The sequence below is a fragment of the Giraffa tippelskirchi genome, chromosome 2 (genome assembly GCF_054371585.1).
Source record: "Giraffa tippelskirchi isolate mGirTip1 chromosome 2, T2T-mGirTip1v1.2.pri, whole genome shotgun sequence".
Taxonomy (NCBI): Eukaryota; Metazoa; Chordata; class Mammalia; order Artiodactyla; family Giraffidae; genus Giraffa; species Giraffa tippelskirchi.
Window position 1 is genome coordinate 78,226,830 of NC_137276.1, and position 22,968 is coordinate 78,249,797.

At 50.6% G+C, this 22,968-nt stretch overlaps 1 protein-coding gene across 2 annotated transcripts in view; it reads right to left on the reverse strand.

The window, feature by feature from the left end:
* Positions 1-6,567: 6,567 nt before the first annotated feature.
* The window catches only part of RET (ret proto-oncogene), a 51,963-nt gene continuing 35,562 nt past the window's right edge, over positions 6,568-22,968 (reverse strand). Inside the window, exons 11-20 of one of the 2 annotated variants that reach the window (XM_081569172.1) lie at positions 22,199-22,455; positions 19,549-19,696; positions 18,019-18,126; positions 16,533-16,747; positions 16,328-16,450; positions 14,164-14,234; positions 12,743-12,880; positions 11,580-11,679; positions 9,979-10,126; positions 6,568-8,661 (exon numbers count right to left, since the gene is read on the reverse strand). In XM_081569172.1, the coding sequence (XP_081425298.1) occupies positions 8,504-8,661; positions 9,979-10,126; positions 11,580-11,679; positions 12,743-12,880; positions 14,164-14,234; positions 16,328-16,450; positions 16,533-16,747; positions 18,019-18,126; positions 19,549-19,696; positions 22,199-22,455 (1,466 nt within the window). In that variant the 3' untranslated portion in view covers positions 6,568-8,503. The remainder of the gene's footprint in view (positions 8,662-9,978; positions 10,127-11,579; positions 11,680-12,742; positions 12,881-14,163; positions 14,235-16,327; positions 16,451-16,532; positions 16,748-18,018; positions 18,127-19,548; positions 19,697-22,198; positions 22,456-22,968) is intronic. The other variant, XM_081569173.1, reaches the window with a different exon arrangement.

Sequence of the window (22,968 nt, forward strand, 5' to 3'; positions counted from 1 at the left end):
TTTCCCCAATAACCTCTGAAACTGTAAGCATAGTAAGGGATCCAACTGATAGTTGAAAGTCTTAGATCCAAAGGTCTGCTCATACCCTGCCATTATAGTATGCCCACATTACAAGGACAGGTTTAAGACCGCAGGACCATCAATAAAATTGTTACTCCTCACTTCTTAACTCAAATACCATCCTGTTACTCCTCACTTAACTCAAATACCATACTTTCATGTAGTGAATCTTTGCTTAGCTTTTTCGTGTGCTTCTAGATCAAGACAATCAATTGCTTTCTTTGTGTGTGCAAGGTAAAATATACATAACATAAAATTCACAATTTTATACATTTTCGAGTGCACAGTTCAGTGGCATTAAGTACATTCACATCATGATGCAATCATCACCACCATCTCTAGAACTTTTTCATCACCCCAAAACTGAAACTCTACCAATTAAACACTAACTTGCCACCTTCCCTTCCCCCGCCACTGGCAGCCACCATTTGACTTTCTGTATCGTAAGAATTTGACTGCTCTAAGTACTTCATGTAAGTGGAATAATCTAGTGTTTGTCTCTTTGTGGTCTGTCTTACTTAACTTAGCATAACATTTTCAAGCTTCATCCATGTTGCAGCATATGTCAGAATTTCATGCCTTTTTAATAAGGCTGAACAAGGACAGTCAATACCTTTTCTGCCTTCATCCAGGAGGGAATATGTTACAGCAGTGAAACTTTAGGGCATCAATCCTCGGGTTCACGTTTCACAACTAAGAAGTAATCTGGAATTCCACATAATTGGAAAGCTACTCCAATAGAGGACCTCAAACTGAGGATTCTGAGACCCCCAAAAGTGGCTGATCTTCAGAAGCAGGGAGCTGACTCAAGACCTTTAGAACAAGCAGGCGACCTAGGATAGTGGGCAAGGTATAGGGTAGTTCTCCCCAAGATGTTAGATCAAAACCCTGTCTAATTCTTGTATTTTTTTTTTATTGGCTTGCTTATTCTTATTCTCATTTTCTGTAGATCTCTGGTTGTCATTTACCAATAATGACCCTTTTCCTCTCCTGTCTTTTCTCTTTATTACAATGGTTAAGTCAGAACATACTCATTCTAATGCCATTGTTAGATTATCCCAAGAAGTAGCCACTGCCCTAGATCTTAAACTGACTGCTCAATCTACTCTCCATCTCAAGACCCCCGTGATGAATACCACAAGAAAGCTATCATCTCATCAAAGGAGACAGTAAGAATTACAGTTGATGGCAGCTCTATTTGCAGCAACATAGAAAACAACCTTAAACAAGTTCACTTGTGACTTTCCTTGTGCCCTGCTTTATCAAGAAAAAAAAAAAGTTATTACAATCTAGGTAATTGCCAGACCTTAGGTAATTCTAAATTTGAATTCAATGACTTTCACAGGGTGATGAGTCAAATATTTGCCACCTGTAAAAGACCAACAGCGATCCAAACATGTAATGCAACTCATGTAAGCCCTGGTTCCAGCCTTCTGTTATGAGTAACTTCTTTCCTAGATCTCCATTGTCTCTACCAGATATTACATCTTTTGTAATCAGGATGCCTGGTCCTGTTTGCTTTGGGCTTCCCTGGTGGCTCAGCAGTAAAGAATCCACCTGCAATGCAGGAGATGCCAGAGATGTGGGTTCAATCCCTGGATCGGGAAGATCCCCTGGAGGAGATTATGGCAGCCCACTCCAGTTTTCTTGCCTGGAGAATCCCATAGACAGGGGAGCCTGGTAGGCTACAGTCCATAGAGTTGCAGAGTCAGACATGACTGAAGTGACATAGCATGCATCTCATGCAAGTTAGGAATAATATTCTAAGACTTGTCTGTACACAGAGACTCTAAATCTCTAAATGACCAAGGCTGAAAATTCTGAGTTCCAGAACAAAGCCAACCTTGATTATGCAGCACTCAACCTGGGGGAATTTCTGTCTCATTGTTTATGTGAACAATTAGAGCAGTGTTCCATCAGTAGAAATCATGAATATAGGTTTGTAAGAAACTTATCACTAAATCTGGCAGAAGACATTAGCAGTACTGCCTCTTCCCCAGATGGAACACAGATCAGTCCCATCTTGTTGACACAAGTAGTGATGGACAGTTGCATTGCTCTAGATTTCTTGTTGGTTAGTCATGATCTGTGCCACTCCTAATACCATACTTGTGTCATTGAAACAGGGAAGCTGGGACAGACAATACAATGCCTTCAGGCAAAGCTACTTCACTCTAATAAATTTGATCCTCCCGGTCTATATGGGATTTGTGCTTGGCTTGGGTTGGGATTCTTGGTTCAATAAACCTTACAGGGTTTATTAGCTGTTCTTGTTTTTGTCCTAGTGGTCATGATGCTGGTTCTTTGTGTCTATCTGGGACACAAATGCTTCTGAACAGCCACTTTCTCGCCAGGTGATCAACATGATGATACAACAGGAAGGTAAGGGAAAATCAAGTCCAAACAACCATGGCGTATTACCTCACATTTGTTAGAATGACTCTTATCAAAAAAAAGAAAACAATCAACAAGGACTTCCCTGGTGGTGCAGTGGTTAAGACTCCGTGCTTCCAGAATGCAGGGGATATGGGATTGGTCGCTGGTCTGGGAATTAAGATTCCACATACTCCCTCAGCATGGCCAAATAAATACACATTGAAAGTAAATAAATAAATATAATCCATCCATTAAAAAAAAATACCTCACAATACAGTTAACCATGGAGATGACTGAACAATCAGCCTCTACGCGGTGAAGGCCTGGATTTCTAAACTTCCTTGTATTCATCACCTTTCAAGCAAAAAAATGACCAAAAGAGAGGAACTGAGAGACTGAATATGCAAACAGACAACGGCCAGCCCATGTATAACCAAAGAATTCCAACCCGTAACCTCTGCAGTAACTGGCCCAAAATGGTCAGAATTTGGTCAATGACTGCCAGATACCCCGTTTTATTTTGCCCCAATTTCCAACTTGAAACCGCCCAAAGGAAGCCAAATATATTCTCCAAGTGAATCACCTAAGATGCTCAGTTTCTAGTTACTTTAGTGCCTTCAGCCTCCTCATGCCAATAGCCTCCAATCACAGTATACCTGAAGCCTCCCCCACTATTTTTTTTCTCCTGTAAAGCTTTCTTCCTCCTCTGCCTGCCTGAGTCTCTGCCAAAAGCAAGAAGATGGTGGCCTCTTCCTTTGCAATAGCAAGTGCAGAATAAATAAACCCTGCTCGTTCTCTTTTGGAGGATGGTCTTATTTATTTCTACAAAGCTATATAGATGATTCAGCTCTTTAACAAGTACAATTGCCTGGGAATTCCATGGTGGTCCAGTGGTTATGACTCCACGCTTCTACTGCAGGGGGCATGGGTTCAATCCCTGGTTGGGGAACTAAGATCCTGCAAGCCACAACAGAGCAGACAAAAAAAAAAATTCTGTTTTTGCCACTTCTTTTAATTTCTTTCAATGACTATCCTTCGAGAAACCGGAATCTTTTCCTCTTCTATGTCATTCCTGACATTAAAAATTGTTTCCTATGGGCACTTCCCTGTTGGTCCAGTGGCTAAAACTCCACGCTAAATAAACACATACATACATATATTTGTTTCCTGTAATCTTATCTTTCTTTTAATATGTTCATGAAGTCCTCCAACACCTTTACCCTAGAGTTCTGAAGAACCCAAGAACTTTGGCTTCTCAGGTCCTGTGGCCAGAGAGTCTCAAGGAAAATTTTCAAGCTCTTTAAAACTCCCAGAAAAAAAAGGTACAAAACATGGAGCAAGTCACTTGCTCTTGTTGAGAGGAGTTCCTAAGGGCAGAGGCTGTGACAAGGCATGTATGGGCTCCCTGAAGTCCTTCAAAGTCCCTTGCCTCCAGTAGCAAGAGGCAGCCTTATGTTCTTTTCTTCCAGGCTATGTGTATGCAGTTGCTCAGTCGTGTCCAACTCTCTGCGCCCCCATGGACTGTAGCCTGCCAGGCTCCTCTGTCCGTGGGATTTCCCAGGCAAGAATACTGCAGGCGGCTGCCATTTCCTACTCCAAGGGATCTTCCTGACCCAGAGATCAAACCCCAGGCTCTTGCACCTTCTGCATTGGCAGGCAGATTCTTCACCACTGTACCACCTAGGGCTAGACCCTTCCCAACCCACGGGAATGACTTTCCTCTAAGGGAAAATGAAAACTGCAGAATAGGACTGGACCCCAGGTAAAAACCCAGTGCAGCCTGAAAGAGTACGACAAAACTGACATCAATAAAAATAGGGATATAAAAAATGAACTTTGCATTTTTATTCAAAAAAACTGATGGTCTGCATGATAAATACAGTCTCTGTCTGAAGTATCAATTTTTTTTTTCTTGAAAAATGCTTTTTTCCCCCTTAGTTTTAGAATGCACTTACCTCACCTGCCCACACCAGTTTTGAACTTGAACTGCGCAGTGTCATCTGAGAGGATGCAAGATCATGGTCTCTCCTGGGGTGGTACAGAAGTCCTGTGGTCACACTGATTGGCGTGGTCTCTGGTCGTGGCTACTTCCATGTGCCTGGCCCAGTTCCTGCGACACTGATGTCCCTGAAGCTGACACAGCGAGACGGCCTCCCTGTCACAGGTCCCCTGAGAGATCGCCATTCGCCAGGTCCTGTGACTTAGCACATACCAGAAACATCTGCAAAAATATCTCGTCACTTGACACAGCAATTGAAACCTGAGTCGCACAATTAACTGGGATTTCTTTCAAGCATTCACATACGTGCCTCTTTAATTCTAGGAGTGAAGCTTATCCTCCCAGCTGTTAACACAGCCACCCATCCAGCCTCTTCTGCAGGCACAGCACCATACTCCACACTGAAAAACTCTCTACATACAGGTTCTGGTTTCTCCTGATCTCAGCCAAGATTTATTCATGTGAATCCCAGCCCCCTAAAGATGTGGGAAACTCTACAAAGTTCTTTTTTAATTATTAAAAAAAAAAACAAAAAAAAAACCCCACAAACTTTGGCTGTGCTAGTTGGCATGTGGGGATCTTAGTTCCCTGACCAGGGATAGAACTCATGACCCCTGCCATGGAAGTATGGAGTCTTAACCACTGGACTGCCAGGGAAGTTCCTATAAAGTTCTAGTGAGCCTGCCAAAGTTATTGCCGTGGAGAAGGGACAGAGTGGGGCAAGCAACCTGAATGGATGGTGTTTTCTGGATGTATAGGCCCACCCAGAGAGTAAGCACCATGTGCAAATTCACATGGAAGAGAGGTTGTGCCTCCACTGCAGCACATGCCTTTCAGACCCACTCTTACTGCATCTTTTCAGGGACACAGAGGTAAGGATTTCTTCAGTACTTTCTAGAATCACCCTAAATATCACCATCCAAATACCCCACATATAAACATGCTCAAAGAAGAGGGAAATATTCACTCCTCTGCCTGGAAAAATGCTTTGTTTTTAGTGGGGGAAACTCTGCTTTCCCTTTTATGTTAAATGTTTGTCCAAGACGTTCTCAGACATTATATTCAAATACCTGCTCAGTTATGTCTGACTCTTTTGTGACCCCATGGACTGTAGCCCACCAGGCTCCTCTGTCCATGGAATTTTCCAGGCAAGAATACTGGAACAGGTAACCATTTCCCCCTCCAATATTCAACTACATTTCTAGCCAAATAAGCTGACCTTGTGGCTAAGCAATGCTGTGTGAAGCTTGGTGGAGAATGTGCCTTTTAAGAAAAATAAACCACACGTACACACACACACTACTAATGGAAGTTTTCTCCTCTTGAAAAAGGAGTTTTTCATATTTTAGTATTTGCTTTTTTCAACACGGGTTTCTAAACATTCAGAGGCAAACAACTGGGTCTAGAAATTACATTCATTTCCCATCCCTGAGGTCTAGATTGAAGGAGGCGCTGAGGGCCAGGAGCTGGAGCACCGTGGGCCTGGGGCAGCCCCTGGGTGACTCACGCACCTGACTATGTGTACACGTGTGCACCCAAGGCTCTCAGTGTCCAGTGCACAATGTAACCGCAAATCAGACTGATGTTGCTAATAACTTGTGTTTCCTTACTGACCCACCACCTGCTCCTTGCCAGGTTTCTGAGGAGCTCACAGCATTCCTGCATAACCCAACAGGAAGTCATGAACAGAAGTATTTAGTATTTTAGATCTCGTAGTGGTTCAAGGCAAAGTTTTTCCTCCAACAGATCTTCAGTCATGACAATGCATTTTACAGTCTCCCTCACAACTGTCCAACTCCAGCTTCAAGAAACAAACAGCAGATTGCTAGAGAAGAGCCCATACCTGAACTCGACATTGGCTGCTGCTCTGTTTTAGGGAAGGAATCCTTTGAGTGGCAGAACGAGCTTAGTTTTCACAATTACTATAAATGCAGCTGTTCATGTCCATATTATAGAAGACAAGTCAACAACATCACCAAGAGGCCCCACAGTCCTTTGATCAGTCTTACTTCCCAGGTGGTCACCACAATAGATCCCCTTGTGACATCTTACTCCTTATATGGAAACTTTAAAATCAGAAACCTAATGCTTCCAACCAGAAAGTTAAAAAGAGAAAATAAGTTTACACATTGTACGATACATGATTTTATTTACATAACTGAAATGATTTTCTTAGTCACCTTGACTACAAAAGCAAACTGACACGGTATGATTTAATAACCTTTCATAAATAGATTCAACAAATTTTAAAACAGACTGTTATTTAATACTCAGTAATACTTAAAATACTTAGTAGTAACTTCTGTGTATATGCATATGAAAACTGTCTGATAGACTAACAAGTATGAGTACCTGGATAACTCAGGAACAGACAATTAGGTTATGAGTCAAGGGTTAACTCCCCACCACTGGGTCAGCCAGTTAGGCTTGGAGTTCTCCCCCTGCTGAGGACAAACCTGCTACAGCCTCTCACACTGAGTAGGCATGTTTAATAACTCGAGAAAGTTTCTCCCTACTTCTGCATTTAACAAGACTATCATTAAGCACATCTGAAACCCACAAGTTTACTACAATGACTAGATATCTGTAAAAGAACTTATCACAGTGTGTCTGAACAATGGCCCAAACTAAAGCCGTGTCGCATCTGCAGTTAAGTGTTTTTCCAGTGCTCTCCCTGGGTGTGTGCACACACATGCGCATGTACACACACACACACATACGGCTCCTCCACATAACTCATCCAAGCCTTCTTGGCCACAAAAATGCCATAATTTTACCACTTTACCACTTTGGTGAAATGGCTATAAAATCCAGCATTTTCATGAGACATCGTTAAGTTCTTTCACAGTGCTTTAAGTTTGAAGACCAGGCAGTGTTTTGGTAACCGACTCTCTCCTGCAAAGTGACAGCGTTGGGACAGAAAGAAGAGCCACCGGGACTTCCCGAAAGCCACCCCCGCGGGATGGGAGGAGTGCTGAGTGTCTCTGACCACAAACAAGCAGTGAAGAATGACAAGAAGCTTATGAGTCATGGTCAGAACCTAAGAACAAAAATGTCTTGCCATAGCAGCATTACGTTACAAACACAGGAAGAGTGGACACACGTACCTTTTCACACAAGCTCTATAAGAGCCAAAACCCTGTCATTTCCCCATCAGAATTGTCTGATCAGAGGTGTCACAGTCCTTGGTCATTTGTCGACACTACTTCTAACCTAACTAGCTGAGACTGAGCACAAGTCCCAACCACGAACATGTGAGATGAGCCCCTGCCACTCTGGGGCACTGGATGGGTGCGTACTGAAGGCTGTGGTGGGGGAGGCTGGGGAGTTCGCAGCAGCCAAGTCTCTGTGGTCAGCAATCCTTGGATATGAGTCCACTCCACTCCAGGGCCCCCTCCTCCATACACTTCTCATCACACGGGTAGTGATCTCTCAGCTAGGTGGACAAAAGTGTCCTAGAAGCCCCCTCCCCTCACACCACCTACCTACATACCAAATGTGGCATCACGTCTCTCCATTGTGCTAAACCTAAGGATCACTTTAATCATAATAAGAATCAAATGTCTTCCTAAGAAAAGGTTACATGATTAAAAAAAAAACAAAACAGGATATTGAAGGTTGTGGCGAGGCCTGTCCAGAAGTCCCCTCTTCCCCTCCAGCCCTGGTTGGGCTTTGACATCCCTATGAGGCCTGGCCCGGCTCTTGTTTTGAACGAGGACAGGTCGTCTGGGCCAGGTTTTTTTTCCTCTGCTGCCTTTTTTGTGTGTGTGTGCTTCATGTTTAAATCATGTAGCCTTTTTTGGAGGCCAACCAGAAAAAAATCAAACAGTTCAGGTAGTGAGTGAGGGACCCATACATGTGAGCGCGGAGTGCGTGGTGCTCACGGATGCACCGGCTGGGTGCTGCCGAGGGCTGAAGAAGAAGGAACACCTACACCGTCCCATGCGCTACATCTGCTGGGTGGCAAGACCACCAGCCAGTGTGAAATGTGAAAGTAGGGGCCGGCAGACCTTCTGTTCTCAGCATGCTTCTTCCCCTCGCAAGTCCATTACTTTTCACAAAGAAATGTTAACTATCAAACGCGTCCATTAATTGTGCCGCTGAGGGTGAAACCATCCAGTTAGCATATACACTATCATTTGCATATCTTGGACACCCAATGTTGGTGCCAGCGGCTCTCGTGAGTGGTACAGGACTCTCTTCAGGCCAGTTCGGGTCTGACATGCCTAAAAATGAAAACAGATCATTTGTTCTGCGCTGAAGAACCAAACTTCATGTGCAGACAGTAAGGCCTTGGCAAAACTCCCTTTGAGGTTCAAACCAAACTTCTGGTTTCTGGGCCAACTGCCTGCAGGGTTTCGTGCTCCAGGTTTCCAAAACATGGGTAATGTTTGGGGGGAGGGGGGAACATCACATGTTCTCTTGGTAACTGTAGCTTACCAGAAACTACCAATTTTGACTTTTATAAGCTTCGGACTCTCAAATCTGATCAATCTCTGGTGACCTGTTGAACTCTTTCTGTAAGGCAGCATAAAGCATCAGCACCTTGCTGTACTGCATGGCTTACTGCAGCAGGAAGCTTCTATAAAAAGTGCTCTAACGTAAAGAAGCCTACTTGTCTTCCATCCCAGCCTACTACGGAGGAGAGGATCTTCCAAATCAAGGGTGCACGCAGCCCAGTCCCACAGCGTCGACGGGACAAGTGGCAAGAACACTAGCCAGCAAGGAATCAATGACCCAGGAGGCATGCAAAAGGAACAATCTCGGCTGAAAAAGGCTTGAGACTCCAAGATTTCAAAACATTCCATGATGAAGTTAGGAAACAGGAAAAAAATTTCAAGTATTGAAGACAGAAGAAGGAGTTTTGGCAAGAACCATATTTACTGTCCATTGCAAGACCACAGCACCACAGACTACGTTCTTTCAAAAAGCATTTTGCTCCAGCTTTTAGCACTGACTTCATAAGTGACAACTGTCATGACAGTGTGTGATACAAAGGATGTGAAAACAGTAGTCTGTGTGTTTCCCTCCTGCCGATGGTGGGCACCGGGTGGCCTCCAAGCCCCCCTCCCCACTCACCCAGGCAGAGCCTGGGGGTTACTGGCTGTGTTCTCAGTGCAGGCAGGGTAGTGCTGGTTCCGCCTTTCTAGATTAAATGCCTCCCCAGGTCAGGAAAATGTACCCCAGTAGTTAAATTAGAAGTAGTATGACTAAATCCCCACCCCAGAGATGACTGAGTCATCATTTCTCAATATCCCCTGAGAGTTCTGCCCCGCCCTCTCCTCTATCATCTTAAGCTGCTGGGCAATGTGGTCATCACACATATTTTCACATCCTTTAAAAAAAACATAGTTGTAAAAAAAAAAAAAAATGCCTGAATGTAAACGGATGCAAACTCAGACATTTACAAACAAAAAGGTTCAGAGCAGACTTTGGTTTCATTCAAACCAGAAACACTCTTAAAAAGCATTACAGAGAGTAAGGACAGTGCAGAGAGCAGGAACAACGTGGCTAGAATCTAGTAAATGCATGTGAAATTCTACCATAGAGTTTGTTTTCAATCCACGTGGAGGGGAGGGTGCGAGGGAGGGGAGCATTATTACAGTCCACCAGGGGTGTCTCCTCCTCCGACAGGCCGTCGTCATACAGCAGGGAGTCGGATGGGGTGGACGCGGCCAGGTCCAAGTAGTCCTGGAAGGGAGAGAGAGCTGGTCACCCCTGGAGTGGGCCACTGCTGGACACACCCACACCCACCCCCGCCCTGCCTGAGAGCAGAAGCCCCAGCTAAGTCCCACCCCACACCTATCAACCTCTCGCGAGATTTGAGCCCCTGGCCAGGGTTGCTAGCACTGAGTTCCCCCAGCCTCTGCCTCGTCCAGCCCTGCTCTGTGGTCCTCATTGCAGGAAATCACCTCCTTGGAGGCAGAAATGTGTCCCCTCACTGTCCTGGCCCTCTCTCTGCAGCGCTGGGGGCACCAGGCCTGGCATTGGAGAACGGGCCTGTTTATAAAACCTGAGGCTCTGGGATTGCAGCCCCGTGACTCATGTGGGAAGGCCAAGACACATTCCCCATCTGCTCCACACTTTCCGGCTTCCCTCCAGGCACTCCTGCCATCTCCAACATCAAGTCAGTACCAAGAAATCTGAGTCATCGGTGTGGGATTTGAATAAGACGCTGCTAGAGGCTTCAGCTCCCAAGCAGGATGATTCGTGAGGACCAGCTACTTCCACTGCCTTGGTTAAAGGTGTCAAGAATGCTTCCAGTATGTTTCTGGATGGTTCTCAGCACTGTTCTAGGAAAGCTGTCTGTAGGCATCACCTACTACCTCTGTTTAGGGTGAATCATAGGATTTGCCCAAACGATACACTGAGGTTGGGTTTTATTCCAAGGGGCCCAGTCCATGCATCTTGCTTTCCATGTTTGAAGAAATGACAACTTTCAGTAACTGTGTCAATGTAAGGATGAAGATCTGGGTCTATTTTCTTTATTTGTATCCCCAGCATCCAAAGCAGAATATGGGAGACAGCCCATTGCCCAATCAATATCAGTGGAAACTGTGTTGACTTCCTCCATCACCTAGAGTTGTAAACTGGAGGCACACAGATACGTTGTTTAGCCCACACTGAGCTTTTGGAAATTGCTATAAAAACCGGGAAACACAAACATCCCTAAAATTCAAAAGCTCTGGCATGCTGGCACTCATATTCCTGCAGGTTACATGTGTCTACGGTGAGAGGTCCTTCAGAGGCAGCTAGTGGGCTACTATTTGCCACAGTTTCCACTGCTCCCTAGTCACTTCCCACCCCTAGCCAGACCCCTCATAGAATCTGAATTTAGGACACATTCATTCCAACTCTACTTCCTCAGGTTCCACTATTGGAAATAATTTTGTTTGGCTTTGAAATATCTTCTTCCCACCCCTGTCTGTGGAGGGCTCTTCCTAAGTGTCAAGATAAAAATCCTGGTTTCTTCCTAATTTCAAGAAGTCCAAGAGGCCTGGATTAAGGATAAAGGTTCATGCCCGCCCCTGCCAGGAGACAACATGACCATCTCACTCTGCACAGCCCCACTCTGCCTTTGCACTGGGAATTCCATGAACTGGGGTGAGGGAAGTGACACCAGGGATTGGCTCCAGGTACTCACTCTGCTCTTAACCATCATCTTATCCAGGTCTTTGCTGATGTCGGCAAACACTGGCCTCTTGTCTGGTTCCTGCTTCCAGCACTGCAGCATTAGACTGTACCTGGTGGGACAAACAGGTGGATGGTGACAATCCATCAAAGATTGCCCAGTCACAACCACCACACCCAGTACAGTGCACCCTGGGCCCCAGAGGCTCTGTTCCCAAACCCCAAAGCTGTTCCTGTGTCACTGACATCCTTCTCTGAGTTGGGCCAGGGTATGATGGGTCAGCAGGGGCTCACAGTGTCTGGCGCTGTGGTCCAGCCATGCTCGCTATGGCAGGTAGTGCAGAAATGCCAGTCCTTAAAATTCTTACGAAGGATGAACTGGGTATGAACACAAACACCTGCCAAACACACTCTGTCTTGCACCTCCCTCCCTCCCCTGGGGCTCTGGCAGGGCTGCAGGGGCCGCCTTGTAGGTGAGTGCTGGGCCTGTGCCTGCCAGTCTAGGATGCCCAGGGAAGCAGCACCTACTCGCCCTTGCATTCCCACAGCGCCGAGCCAAGCACGTGACAGGTCCATGACAGACTTTGTAGAATGAATGGACCCATGTGTTTCTGCCCATGGACGACCCCCTCTCATGTGTTCTCAACCTGTCTTCCCAGGATCATCTGATGCAACCACCATTCGATGAGAAGATTCTGGTGCCCTCAAGCTGAAGTCCAGGCACCACCTGCCTGCTCTTTGCCTGCCTTGGTGTCTCCACTTGGGTGCTCCCCTGTATGTACCCCTGGGACCATTCTGAAATACCTGCCCCTCCCCAAGCATCCTGGGACAGGTCTCCAGCCTTGGACTGAAGCTGCTCCCTCAGTCTGAAGCACCCCCTCATCCTTCCACCACCTCTCCTGGGGTCCTGCTCCTTCTCAGCCTTATAAGTACCCCCCAGGAGGCCCACCCAGCCCCCAGTGGAATCTGGGTCCCCAGCATCTGCCATCATGCCCCAGAGTGGTTCTCTGTCATCTGTGCCTTTGTCTCAGCCCGTCACTTCCAGCTGCCTAGCTCGCCTGGGGCTGGCACCCAGGGCTGCACAGCAGCGGCAAAGGATGAGTGCGCGTGGCCCCACCCCGCCAAAGCCCGGAGCGTCAGTGTCTGGGGAGGCTGGACCACAGAAAGCATGCTCACATCTCCTCGCTGCAGTTGTCCGGCCTCTCCATCCGGTAGCCTGTCTTCAGAAGGTTAAAGAGCCGCTCTGGAGGAATCCCAGGGTAAGGGTTGCCCCCCAGGGTCACAATCTCCCACAGCAGGACACCAAAGGACCACCTGCAGAACCAGAGGGCCAGTGAGTGGCTGCACTGGCTCTGTGGCACCCTCAGCACCCCAGATATCCTCCCCCTGAGCAGCAACAGGACCCGAGTTCCCTGTACAGAGAGCGGTCCAAGGGCCCACCGTTTCAACCTGGGCTGACCAGACAGATGGAAGTGGAATGGAGGTGGGACCGGGTGTCTGCCTGCCCTGCCCCGACCCGCCCGACAAGCTGCTGCCCAAGCTCAGCCCCCACACCCAAAGAGGGCAGGCGGCTGACCCCTGAGGTGAAGCTCTGTAGCATCAGAGACGGCACAGAGAATGCAAATGAGCACAGTGAAAAGCAGGTGGGACCAAGGCCACGGGGCACCGGGGCACTCTGCAAAACCCCTTCACCTTTTCTGTATGCTTGGAAATTTTCATAAGATGTTAAAAGGAAAAAAACACTGCAATAGGAAAATACCTAACCGTGAGGGAAAATTTACTGTGAAGTGGGGACAAAATCATATCACAAAACAGCATTATCACACAAGCCCGCTTACAGTAATAAAGGATATATACTTGCATGCCACGGACAACTCTAGGCAAGGCCAGTGAGGGCTGGCCCTAGTTATTTAGGGATGGTAGGGTCCCAGTGACTTTTAGTCTCTTGGTTAGGCTTTCCCCTGCATTTCCAGTTGTTTTACAGTCAACTTGGTAATCAGAACACAGTTATTAAAACTGTTTAAGAATTGCCTTTACACAGCCCACCTTATTCAAAATATGCAAGGCTGTTTACAGCAGAACATTTAGAAACAAGTCTGTTGTGGTTTTGAAAACAATCGAGAATGTAGTTGGACTTGGAAGACTGAATTTTGGTCTTGGAGCAGTTTGGGGTACTGGAAACCCACTCAAGGTCACCCCACCCTAAACCTGTCTCTGGGTGGGGACCAGTCCCCGGGGACCTGCTTGAAGCCAGCTCATACTCAGGCCCACAGAGAGGGAACTGTTTGTCTGGGACTGTGTGTCACTGAGATGCCCAAAGACAGGGCAGGGCAGGTGGGGGAGGTGAAGGGGTCTGCAGCCATGGCTCATGCCCTCATGCATTCCACCGTGGCACTCAGAACTACTGCCTGGGCCCTTGCTGTTTGCTGTGAGAGTATACAAAGCTCCCCCACCCCCAGCCCCCCAGTTTGGGGAGGTCACTCTGGATGGCTGGAATGAGCTGACAGGCACTCAGGGCAGCTCTGTTCCCCAGCGGAGCTGCCCAGACAGGTGCATACGTGTAACCTCCACCCCAGGAAGGCAACACCCAGACTCACACATCACTCTGGGTGGTGTAGATATGATCGAAGAGGGACTCAATGGCCATCCACTTAACTGGGATCCGACCCTAAGGAGGGAGTGAAAGAAAGGCATTAACATTGCTCTGAGATCCTGGGAACTGGTGTGAGGAGGGGGCATGTCTCAGGCTCTTTCAGCTCTGAGGGGACACTGAGTAATGACTCCAGTGTGTTCCTGGGTACAAACCAATAGCACAGCCTCACAGGGGCTGGAGTCCCAGGCCCGCCTTCCTAGGGTTGGCTGAGATGCCAGAGGGAGTCAGTCGGCCTGCCCACAGCTATACAAGGAATTGATGTTGAGTGCAAGCCAGGCTCCACTGTGGCCACTTCTGGGGAGATCAGGGGCACCCTGGGTGCTGCCCAATGGGTAGGCTGGAAGCACTTCCATCAAGATCTCCCCTGATTTCTTAGGGTGAAGGAGTTTGGGAAACTGACATCCAGTGTTTCCATCTTGGGAATTTCTGACTCAAACGAACACACTAAACGCCCTTCTGAGAAGCTCTGAGGGAAGAAACCAGTGTGAGTGTCTTGAGTCTGGTTTTTCCCACTTATTTTATCCCAGGGCCCTTTTAGCATCCTCTGAAAGACAGCCCTCCACCATGGAGAGGTTGGGGTTCAATCCAGCAAATCCTTTCTAATACAACTTAAGAAATAGCTTTTTGGTACAAATAGATCAGGGGGCTTTCCTGGTGGCTCAGTGGTAAAGAATCCACCTGCAGTGCAGGAGATGCGAGTTTGATCCGTGGGTCAGGAAGATCCATCCCCTGGAGGAGGAAATGGCAACCCACTTCAGTATTCTTGCCTGGAGAATTCTATGGACAGAGGATCCTGCTGGGCTATAGTCCATGGGTTGCAAAGAGTTGGACATGACTGATCGATTAAACAACAACAAATAGGTCAGCCTCAAGGCACAAATCAATTTTAAAAAAGGCATTTGCTTTGGATTTTAATGCATTTATTATAATTCCTTTTTTAAGAAAGTACTATTTAGGATTCATACCCTACATGAAGTGTGACTGCTTCGAGGGTGTGTGTTTCTAACAATGCCACCTGCAGGCTGTGCTCTCAGGGGCCAAGCTTGGGCACCTTGTGCTTCCTTGCTGGGTGACACAGGGCCTTCCCGAGGACCAGTGCACCAACAGGAAGTTTCGTCCACCCCCCTCCACGGGGTAGGGAGCACCCCTCTCCACTTCCCCTTCGGCACTTCTAAGACATGCTGTCACAGCGGAAACCCCACAAGAAATCAAACGTCATCCTCACAGCCCCGGGAGCACCTGGGCTTCTCTCGACCCTCAGAGCAAAGCTGAAGTGTATGTCGTGGCTTTCTGTGTTTTTCTTTTTGTGCAGCATCTGTTCTGAATGCCAGCTTAGCTGTGTGTCTTGAGGGGCCTGTGATCTGCCCTGTCTAGTCTGTCACAGGGAGGCTACTGGAGAGGGGCTGAGAGGATAACAGCACCAAGAGAGTCAAGACCAATGTCACAGGGGAGGGGACCACACCAGAGAACCAGGTTTCCCAAGAAGGGCCCCGAACCACTTGTTTCGGTGACTTGGAAAAAGCTTCCCAAATCTCTACACTGCGACTCTGGACTTTGTCTCCAGGACCCTCCTGATCACCTTCCAAACTCACTTAGTCAGTGGTTCCTAGGCCCTTGTACCAGGAGCATACCCTGCTGTAGAGTGGTTCATTCCCTTCTGTGAAGAATGACTAGCAAGCTTGGGTTTAATTCATTTCTTTTCCCCAAGCGAAGGACTAAAGTTACACAGAAAGTAAAACAGTGACCTTCACTCTGCAGCAGTGAGAGAACAACTGCAGACAAGAAGATTGTTATTTCTGCAGTGGTAGGTGTGACCTTTAGAAGTGATAGTGATGAAAAGCGAGAGAAGCTGCAGGGAACCCTGCTCCACAGCCCGCAGCTCTGAAACAGCACATGTGGCTGTGAGGAAGACAAGGAACAGGATCAGGACTGAGTTCTGCTCTGGGTCTCAGGGGCCCCAGGACTAGGGAAGAGTTCGGGGATGAGGACTGGAAGTTTACACTCTAAAAACCTGCTTTATCTTCTTCAGATCAAAATCTGTCCCCACCCTGTGGGCTCCCTGATCACTGCCCTCTGCCCTCAGGCCATCACACCCCAGGACCTGGTACCTTGCTCCTCTTCACATAGGAATCCTCTTCATAAACATCTCGGGACAGACCAAAATCTGAGATCTTCATCCTGCGGCCCTCGGCTACCAGGACGTTTCTGGCTGCCAAGTCCCGATGGACGAGCTGCGGGGAAGACAACAGCAGGGACCCCTGAAACCCGGGCCCATCACCGGCAGAGGGGGCGCGGGGCTGGGGTGGCACGCACCTTCATCTCAGCCAGGTACTGCATCCCCCGTGAGATCTGCCAGGCAAAGGAGATGAGGTCGCCCATGGTCAGGGCCCGCTCCTCTGGGTTGTCCAGGTAACTGGAGTTGCGGCTGCCCCCGCTGCCCACATACCCAGGCCCCGCCTTGCGGCTCTCTCGGAGGAAGCCCCGCAGGGAGCCGTACTTGGCATACTCCACGATGAGGAGCAGCGGCCCTGGGGACAGAGCAGGAGGTACGTGGGCAGGCTGCCTGGGTGGCCCTGGGCAGGCGGAATTTGGGCCAGCGCAGGGCAATCGCTTCTGGCAGCCTGAGGACTCAAGCCCCAGCTCACTCTCACATCACTCTGCTCTCCACCTTGTGGCGCTATGTTGCTTCAGTTGTGTCTGACTCTTTGTGACCCTACAGACTGTAGCCCACCAGGATCCTCTGTCTGTGGGATTTTCCAGGCAAGAATAGTGGAGTGGGTTGCCATGTTCCCCTCCAAGGGATCTTCCCAACCCAGGGATTGAACCCAAGTCTTTTACGTCTCCTGCATTGGCAGGCAGGTTCTTTGTCACTAGTGCCACTTGGGAAGCTCCTCCATCTTGCAGGGGCTTTGGATTACAAAGCCAGTTGCCTGGACAGTTGACCACAACCTCTTTCCTGGGTGCCCAGGGCAAGCAGTCACGGCATTTGGAGCTGCCCTGGGAGATAATCGCTGCTGCTCTGATGTCAGGAACTTTCTGGACTCCTGGTCTTGCCACAGTATGGCCTGGGGATGGCTGATGGAGGCAGAGGTTCTAGACTGCCCGTGGCTGCCACAGTATGGCCTGGGGATGGCTGATGGAGGCAGAGGTTCTAGACTGCCCGTGGCCACCCTCTCCCTGCCCTGCCTGCTCTCAGGCCGCACTCCTGCCCAAGGCCCGGCCCCGAGTGCTCCTGGTGCTGACTGATGTCCCTGCTGCCCTCTCCCTGTTGGCCTCCCATCTCCCTCACACCCCAAACACACGTTCGCGTGCACACACACACACACACACACAAAGTGGGAAGCCCCCGGGGTGGCAGAGCAGCTTTGGAAGACCAATAGAGAAAGATGCTCTTATGTGAAAAATGGTGACGCTGCCGCTGCCTTTGCCACCCCAGGCTGGGGTTGAGGTCACCTGGAGGTTATGGCATATCTAGTTCCCAGTAGGTGCCCAGGAGACACTGCTCATCTCTGGACTTCCCTGTCTTAGGGGTTCGGCCTGGAACAGGGTGCTGACAACCAGGATGTCAGCAGAGACCTCATGGCAGCCCTGGAAGGCCCAGGGAACACTCCTGTGGCACCCCTCATGGTCCACTGACACACAAGTTCCAGGCAAGGGCCAGAGTCAGAGACCATGCTTCCGGGAAGAGAAAGGACAGGGGCCAGAGAAGAAAAGGATGGGGAAGAGGGAGAATGCAGAATGAGGCGGCCTGGAGCCCCTGGCCTGTGCCTGGCAGTTGCTAGTCCCCAGCCAGTCTTACCGTCCTGGCTGCAGGCCCCGTACAGCTTGATGACTTGCGGGTGGTTGACCTGCTTCAGGAGGTTGAACTCTGATAGCAGGTCCCGCAGCTCGCTTGGGGAGGCATTCTCTGAAACACACAGAAACAAAGTGGGTTGCAAAGCCCCTGCTACCACCTTGCTGGGTCACAGACGCACACATGGGGTCTACACAGACTTGTCTCCTTCCTAGACATCCTACCCAGGTTCAGACTGAGGCCTGCCAGGACCTCACTGTTTGGGGCTACTCTCAGCCCATGGGAGGGTCAACAGCGGCTTCAAGTGCCTCCAGGGAGTAAGAACTAGAGGAGCGCACTTTCATGTGAGCAGAGTCTTTCCATGGAAAGCCTTCTGGGCTGGGCTATGCACGCAAATGGCTTTATTTCCCTGCAATCACCATCTCTCAAAGACAGTGGTGCACAAAGACGCCCCTCCATTAACACTTCTGGGGAGGTAAAGGGACTCCCTGGTGTCCCCAGACACCTGCCGACCAAGCACTTGGCAAAGGGGGGTGAGGCCCTGGAGAAAGGTGAAGGCCATGAGACTTCACGGAAGTCGTCTCGCCATGCTGAGCATGTGTGTCCCAAGGGCAGAGAGAGTTGTGCTCAGGAGCTTGGGTGTGGAGGTCTCCTGGCTAAACTGTCCTCCTGGGTCATGGCCCCACAGCCCACTGCCCAGCTGTGCCACCGCCTCTGGCTGTAGACTTGTTTGGAAACAAGAAGACAGCTGGGAGATTGGGCATTGGAACCCTTTGGACCACACATGGGTGACCCAGGGCCAGTCTCACTGTGCCCTCTTAGGGCCTGGGGTCTCATAGGCAAAGGGCGACTCCAGTCTGAGGCCCTGGGTAAGTACACAGAAGTACCCGGCACTGCATGGCTCCCTGACTGCTGAAGATCAGTGTGCATCTGCCCAAAATGTGCCCACCACATGGCCACTGGGCCCTCATTTGGTCCAGCTGAGCCAGAGCTGGGCCATGGCAGAGGACCGTCTACCCAGTCCCTGCTGAGAAGCAGCAGTGAGGATACCCAGCTTGTGGCAAGACTGGGGTAGTGCTGGCCCGCTAAGGGCTGGGGGGGACTGGGCAAGGCAGGGCCCTGGAGGGCAGGGGCCAGTCCTTACAGGTGGTCTCTTCACCAGGACCTCAGTGGACGCTTGGCGAAAGGAATGAATGGGGCAGACTGCGGTGGGGACAGCTGTCGGTTTTGAACTTAAAGACTTTTAATTTAAACTCAGATCTTTACCCAACATTGATACAGAAGCAGCATGGCTCTGGAAGCTTTCAAGGGAGGAATGTCTTACCCCACTTCTCCAGGGACCACACCAGCCCACATCATCCATGGTGGGGGTTCCTAGACTGCAGCTGCTCAAGAAGAGCAGAGGTGGGGGATTGGTTCTTCAGGAGGCAGCAGGCTGACTGCCAGAGTCCTGGCTTTCACAATGGCTTCATCCACCCCCTGGGGCCCCTGCAGGTGTGAGTGGCAGAGCCCCCTGTGTACTGCCCAGTCAGGTACCTTTCAGCATCTTCACAGCCACAGTCGTGTACCCCGCTTTGCCTTTCAGCCGGAAGGCTGTGGCCTTGACCACTTTTCCAAATTCACCTTCTCCCAGAGTTTTTCCAAGCACCAAGTTCTTCCGTGGGAATTCCCACTTGGGATCCTCCTACATCGGGTTTGAAGGAAGAAGAGAGGGAAGAGAGATGGCGAAGGTAAGAGGAAAGGAAGGCAAGAGCCGGCGGACAAGCTCTAGCGTGCAGACCTTCACTGCACTTCACTTCAGGTGACAGTCACCATGTCCAAGGGCAAGATCCCACAGTCAGGCCCTGAGGTGCCGTGACAAGATGCATTCCCCCACAGGAAGGCAGGTGTTGCCACAGACAAGCCTGGACTCCGTATGCACCTACCCTCGCTGGCCTCCATCTACTGCAGATGCCCTGGGCCACCCTAGGCCCAGGGCCTGTTATCTCCAGTGAGGGACTCAGGGTTTACTCAGCACCCACAGGTGCTCACAGGGGAGCAAAGCCTCCTCCCTGGGAGTCAGGCCCAAGCCTCATGGTGCCTCCTCTGCTTTGGACACCAGGCACTGACAGCAGCCCAGGCTCCAGGACTTCCAAGAGAACTCAAACGGCACATGTGGCCCAAGTTGCCTACTAGCCCTGGACTCCCAGCTACAGGTGGGGGTGTCAAGGACACCTCCCTTGGATGGCAGCCTCTAGAAAGTTACCACTGTGCCCCTCAGGATCCCCCACCCCTCCCTGCCAACGTGTAGAAGAGTCTGCTCCCCGCACAATCCAGCCACTGCCCAGAACTTGCACACACCAGCCTTCCCAACGTGCCACGCCCACTCAAAACCCCTCAGGGGTGGGGCCTTCCCAGACCCTGAGGCTGGCTCAAAGACCTGAACCCTGGGGATGCTGAACCCATCTGGAACCTGCCCTCCTGTCAGCACCGGGTGCCCAGGTCCCCAAGTTTCGCTGTGGCTGGGTGTGGGCGTGGCTCCAGGGGCTGCTTATGATGTGTCTGCCAGGCTTGCCTAACCCACAGACACACCACCACTGGGGACCCACTGCCCCCCAGTGACCAGAGCCCTGTGTTCTTACGTCTGGGAGCAGAGGCAGCCTCCTCTCAGCACCACGGCCAGGGGCGCCTTCCAGCCAGCTCCCCAGGCTTCCTGGTGTCTCAGCTTCCCCAAGAACCCATGTTGTTTGTTCTGTAGTCGCAAAAGAGTCAGTCGTGTCTGACTCCCATGGACTATAGCCCACCAGGCTCCCCTGTCCATGAGATTCTCCAGGCAAGAATACTGGAGTGGGCTGCCATTTCCTCCTCCACCAAGAACCCACAGTCAGGGTCAAAAGTGACAACACAGTCACCACTGCCCTGTTGTCCACACTGCACTGGATAACAGCTGACTGCACACAGAGGCTGGGCTAAGAGGGAATATCACTGATTTGTTTCTCTTTAAAAGTGCTAAAAACCCAAAGTGTCCTCCCCACTTTATGTAAAACAGAACAAAGGCCAAAGGGTCGAAATGTGTCTAAGACCTCAGAATTGGTCAGTGTGGCCCCTTGGCCTCAGGCCCAGCTCTGGCTTCTCTGCACTCTGGGCTGGAGGCCAAAAGTGGTCCGTGGCCCCCCACAGAAGAACAGCTCTCATTGTGCGTCTCAGCACAAACCGCCAGGGCATATAAGGGAATCAAATGGCTTGTCCCTGGGTCACGAGGGCCATTCCCAGATGTGGTGGCCACAGGGGCCTCCCTCCTGACTTTGCTGGTTCCAAACACTCGGCAGGTGGGGGATCTCCAGCCCCTAGTCCCCGTAGCATTTCAGTCTCCTCAGCAAGCACACCAGAGGGCAGACAGGCAGAGGAGCGGCCTGGTCGGGCAGGAGGTGGTGTCTGAGGCTCCCGCACTGACCGCGGCCCAGACCATGCTATGGAGGAGGCGGCTCGGGAGGCCTGTGGGCTCTGGCTGACTCTCCCCGCTTGGAAGGCCAGTCACGGAGTCCTGGGGCTGGGCTCCCCCGCAGGTGCCTGAGAGGCCTCTCAGCATCCCCACTCTCTAAGCCACAGACAGACTCCCCTCCAGGCTGCTGCCACCATGGCCAAACCCCCCCACCTGCCAATCTCTCTCGCCTGGATGGGGACAGTGTTTCATCACGGGGCTCCTACGGCTCCTACCCTACAGACTCCCCAACAGAGCAACCTGTGGAAATGAAGGCAGAACATTGGCCTCCAGCCCTGGGGGGGGTCCTATCCTCTGAGTATAAAACTCACACTCCCCCTCAGGGCCTCCCCTCAGACTTCGTCCTCCAGCACTTGGGGCCTCCGCAGGAGAGATCCCACGTGGGTACAGCATGGCCTGCCCTCTCGGACTCTAACGGCCCAGATCTCAGTCATTTAAATCAGTGCCCATCCTTCTTGATCCTGCTTCATGCTCTCTGCCCCACCCCTGCCTTCTGCCCTCCCTGAAAGGCAGCTCAGTGGAGGTAGAGGACGGCTGGAAGCTCATGGGGTCCTCCCGGTGGGCAAGGATGCAACAGCCCCAGGGGCCCTGCACCCTCTGTCTCCCCCGCCCCCTGCTTCCCCAGCTGCCCTAGACCAGAGGCTACCCACAGGGCTCCCTGGAAGGGCTGCCTCCCTGGCCCTGCAGCCACATGGAGAACCTCACCGGGATCTTGAAGGTGTCCACTGAGACCTGGTTCTCCATGGAGTCCAGAGAGGGCCGGCGGGCGCCGGATGAGGAGTAGCTGACCGGGAAGGCTTGGGCGGGTCGACGGAAGGTCATCTCGGCAGAGGCAATGGGCGGCTTGTGGGCGTTCTTGTGGTAGCGGTGGATGCAGAAGGTGGACAGCAGCACAGATACGATGAAGGAGAAGAGCACGGCCGCCGTGATCACTGTGCGGCAGAGCTCATCACACAGGGAGTCTGTGCACGAGTGGGGCCATGAGAGAAGACACCCCAGAAGGGGGATCCCCAATACCCAACAGAGCCACACCTGTGACAGCTAGGAAATGGCTGCTGTGACCAACTGTGAGCTGCCTGCCAACCCTCCTGACCCGCGCCAGAACATACATACTGTTCTGTATGTTTTTGCTACAGGAGACTGTTATTGCTCTTTTTCTGGAAGGAATGGGCATTTATAAGCAGCCTGCCTGAGGTCACACACCAGAGGTTGTGCACCCCTGCACCCCCACACCCTGGAATGCTGCACTGAAGCCAGAGGCCCAGGGGCCCTAGGAGTGGGAGGAGAAGCTCTTCTCCTGCGCTCCCAATGTCTTCGGTATTTTCTTTATGTTCGATATTTAGTGGAGAGGAAAGACAAGTGGCCCAGGACCTGGACGTGCAATGACCACCCAAATGCCAGAAAAGCTCCTTCTGTGTTCAGTGGGGGACCCTGTTCTAGAAGAAGCACCTGGAGGGTGCCGCGAGGGGGGACCC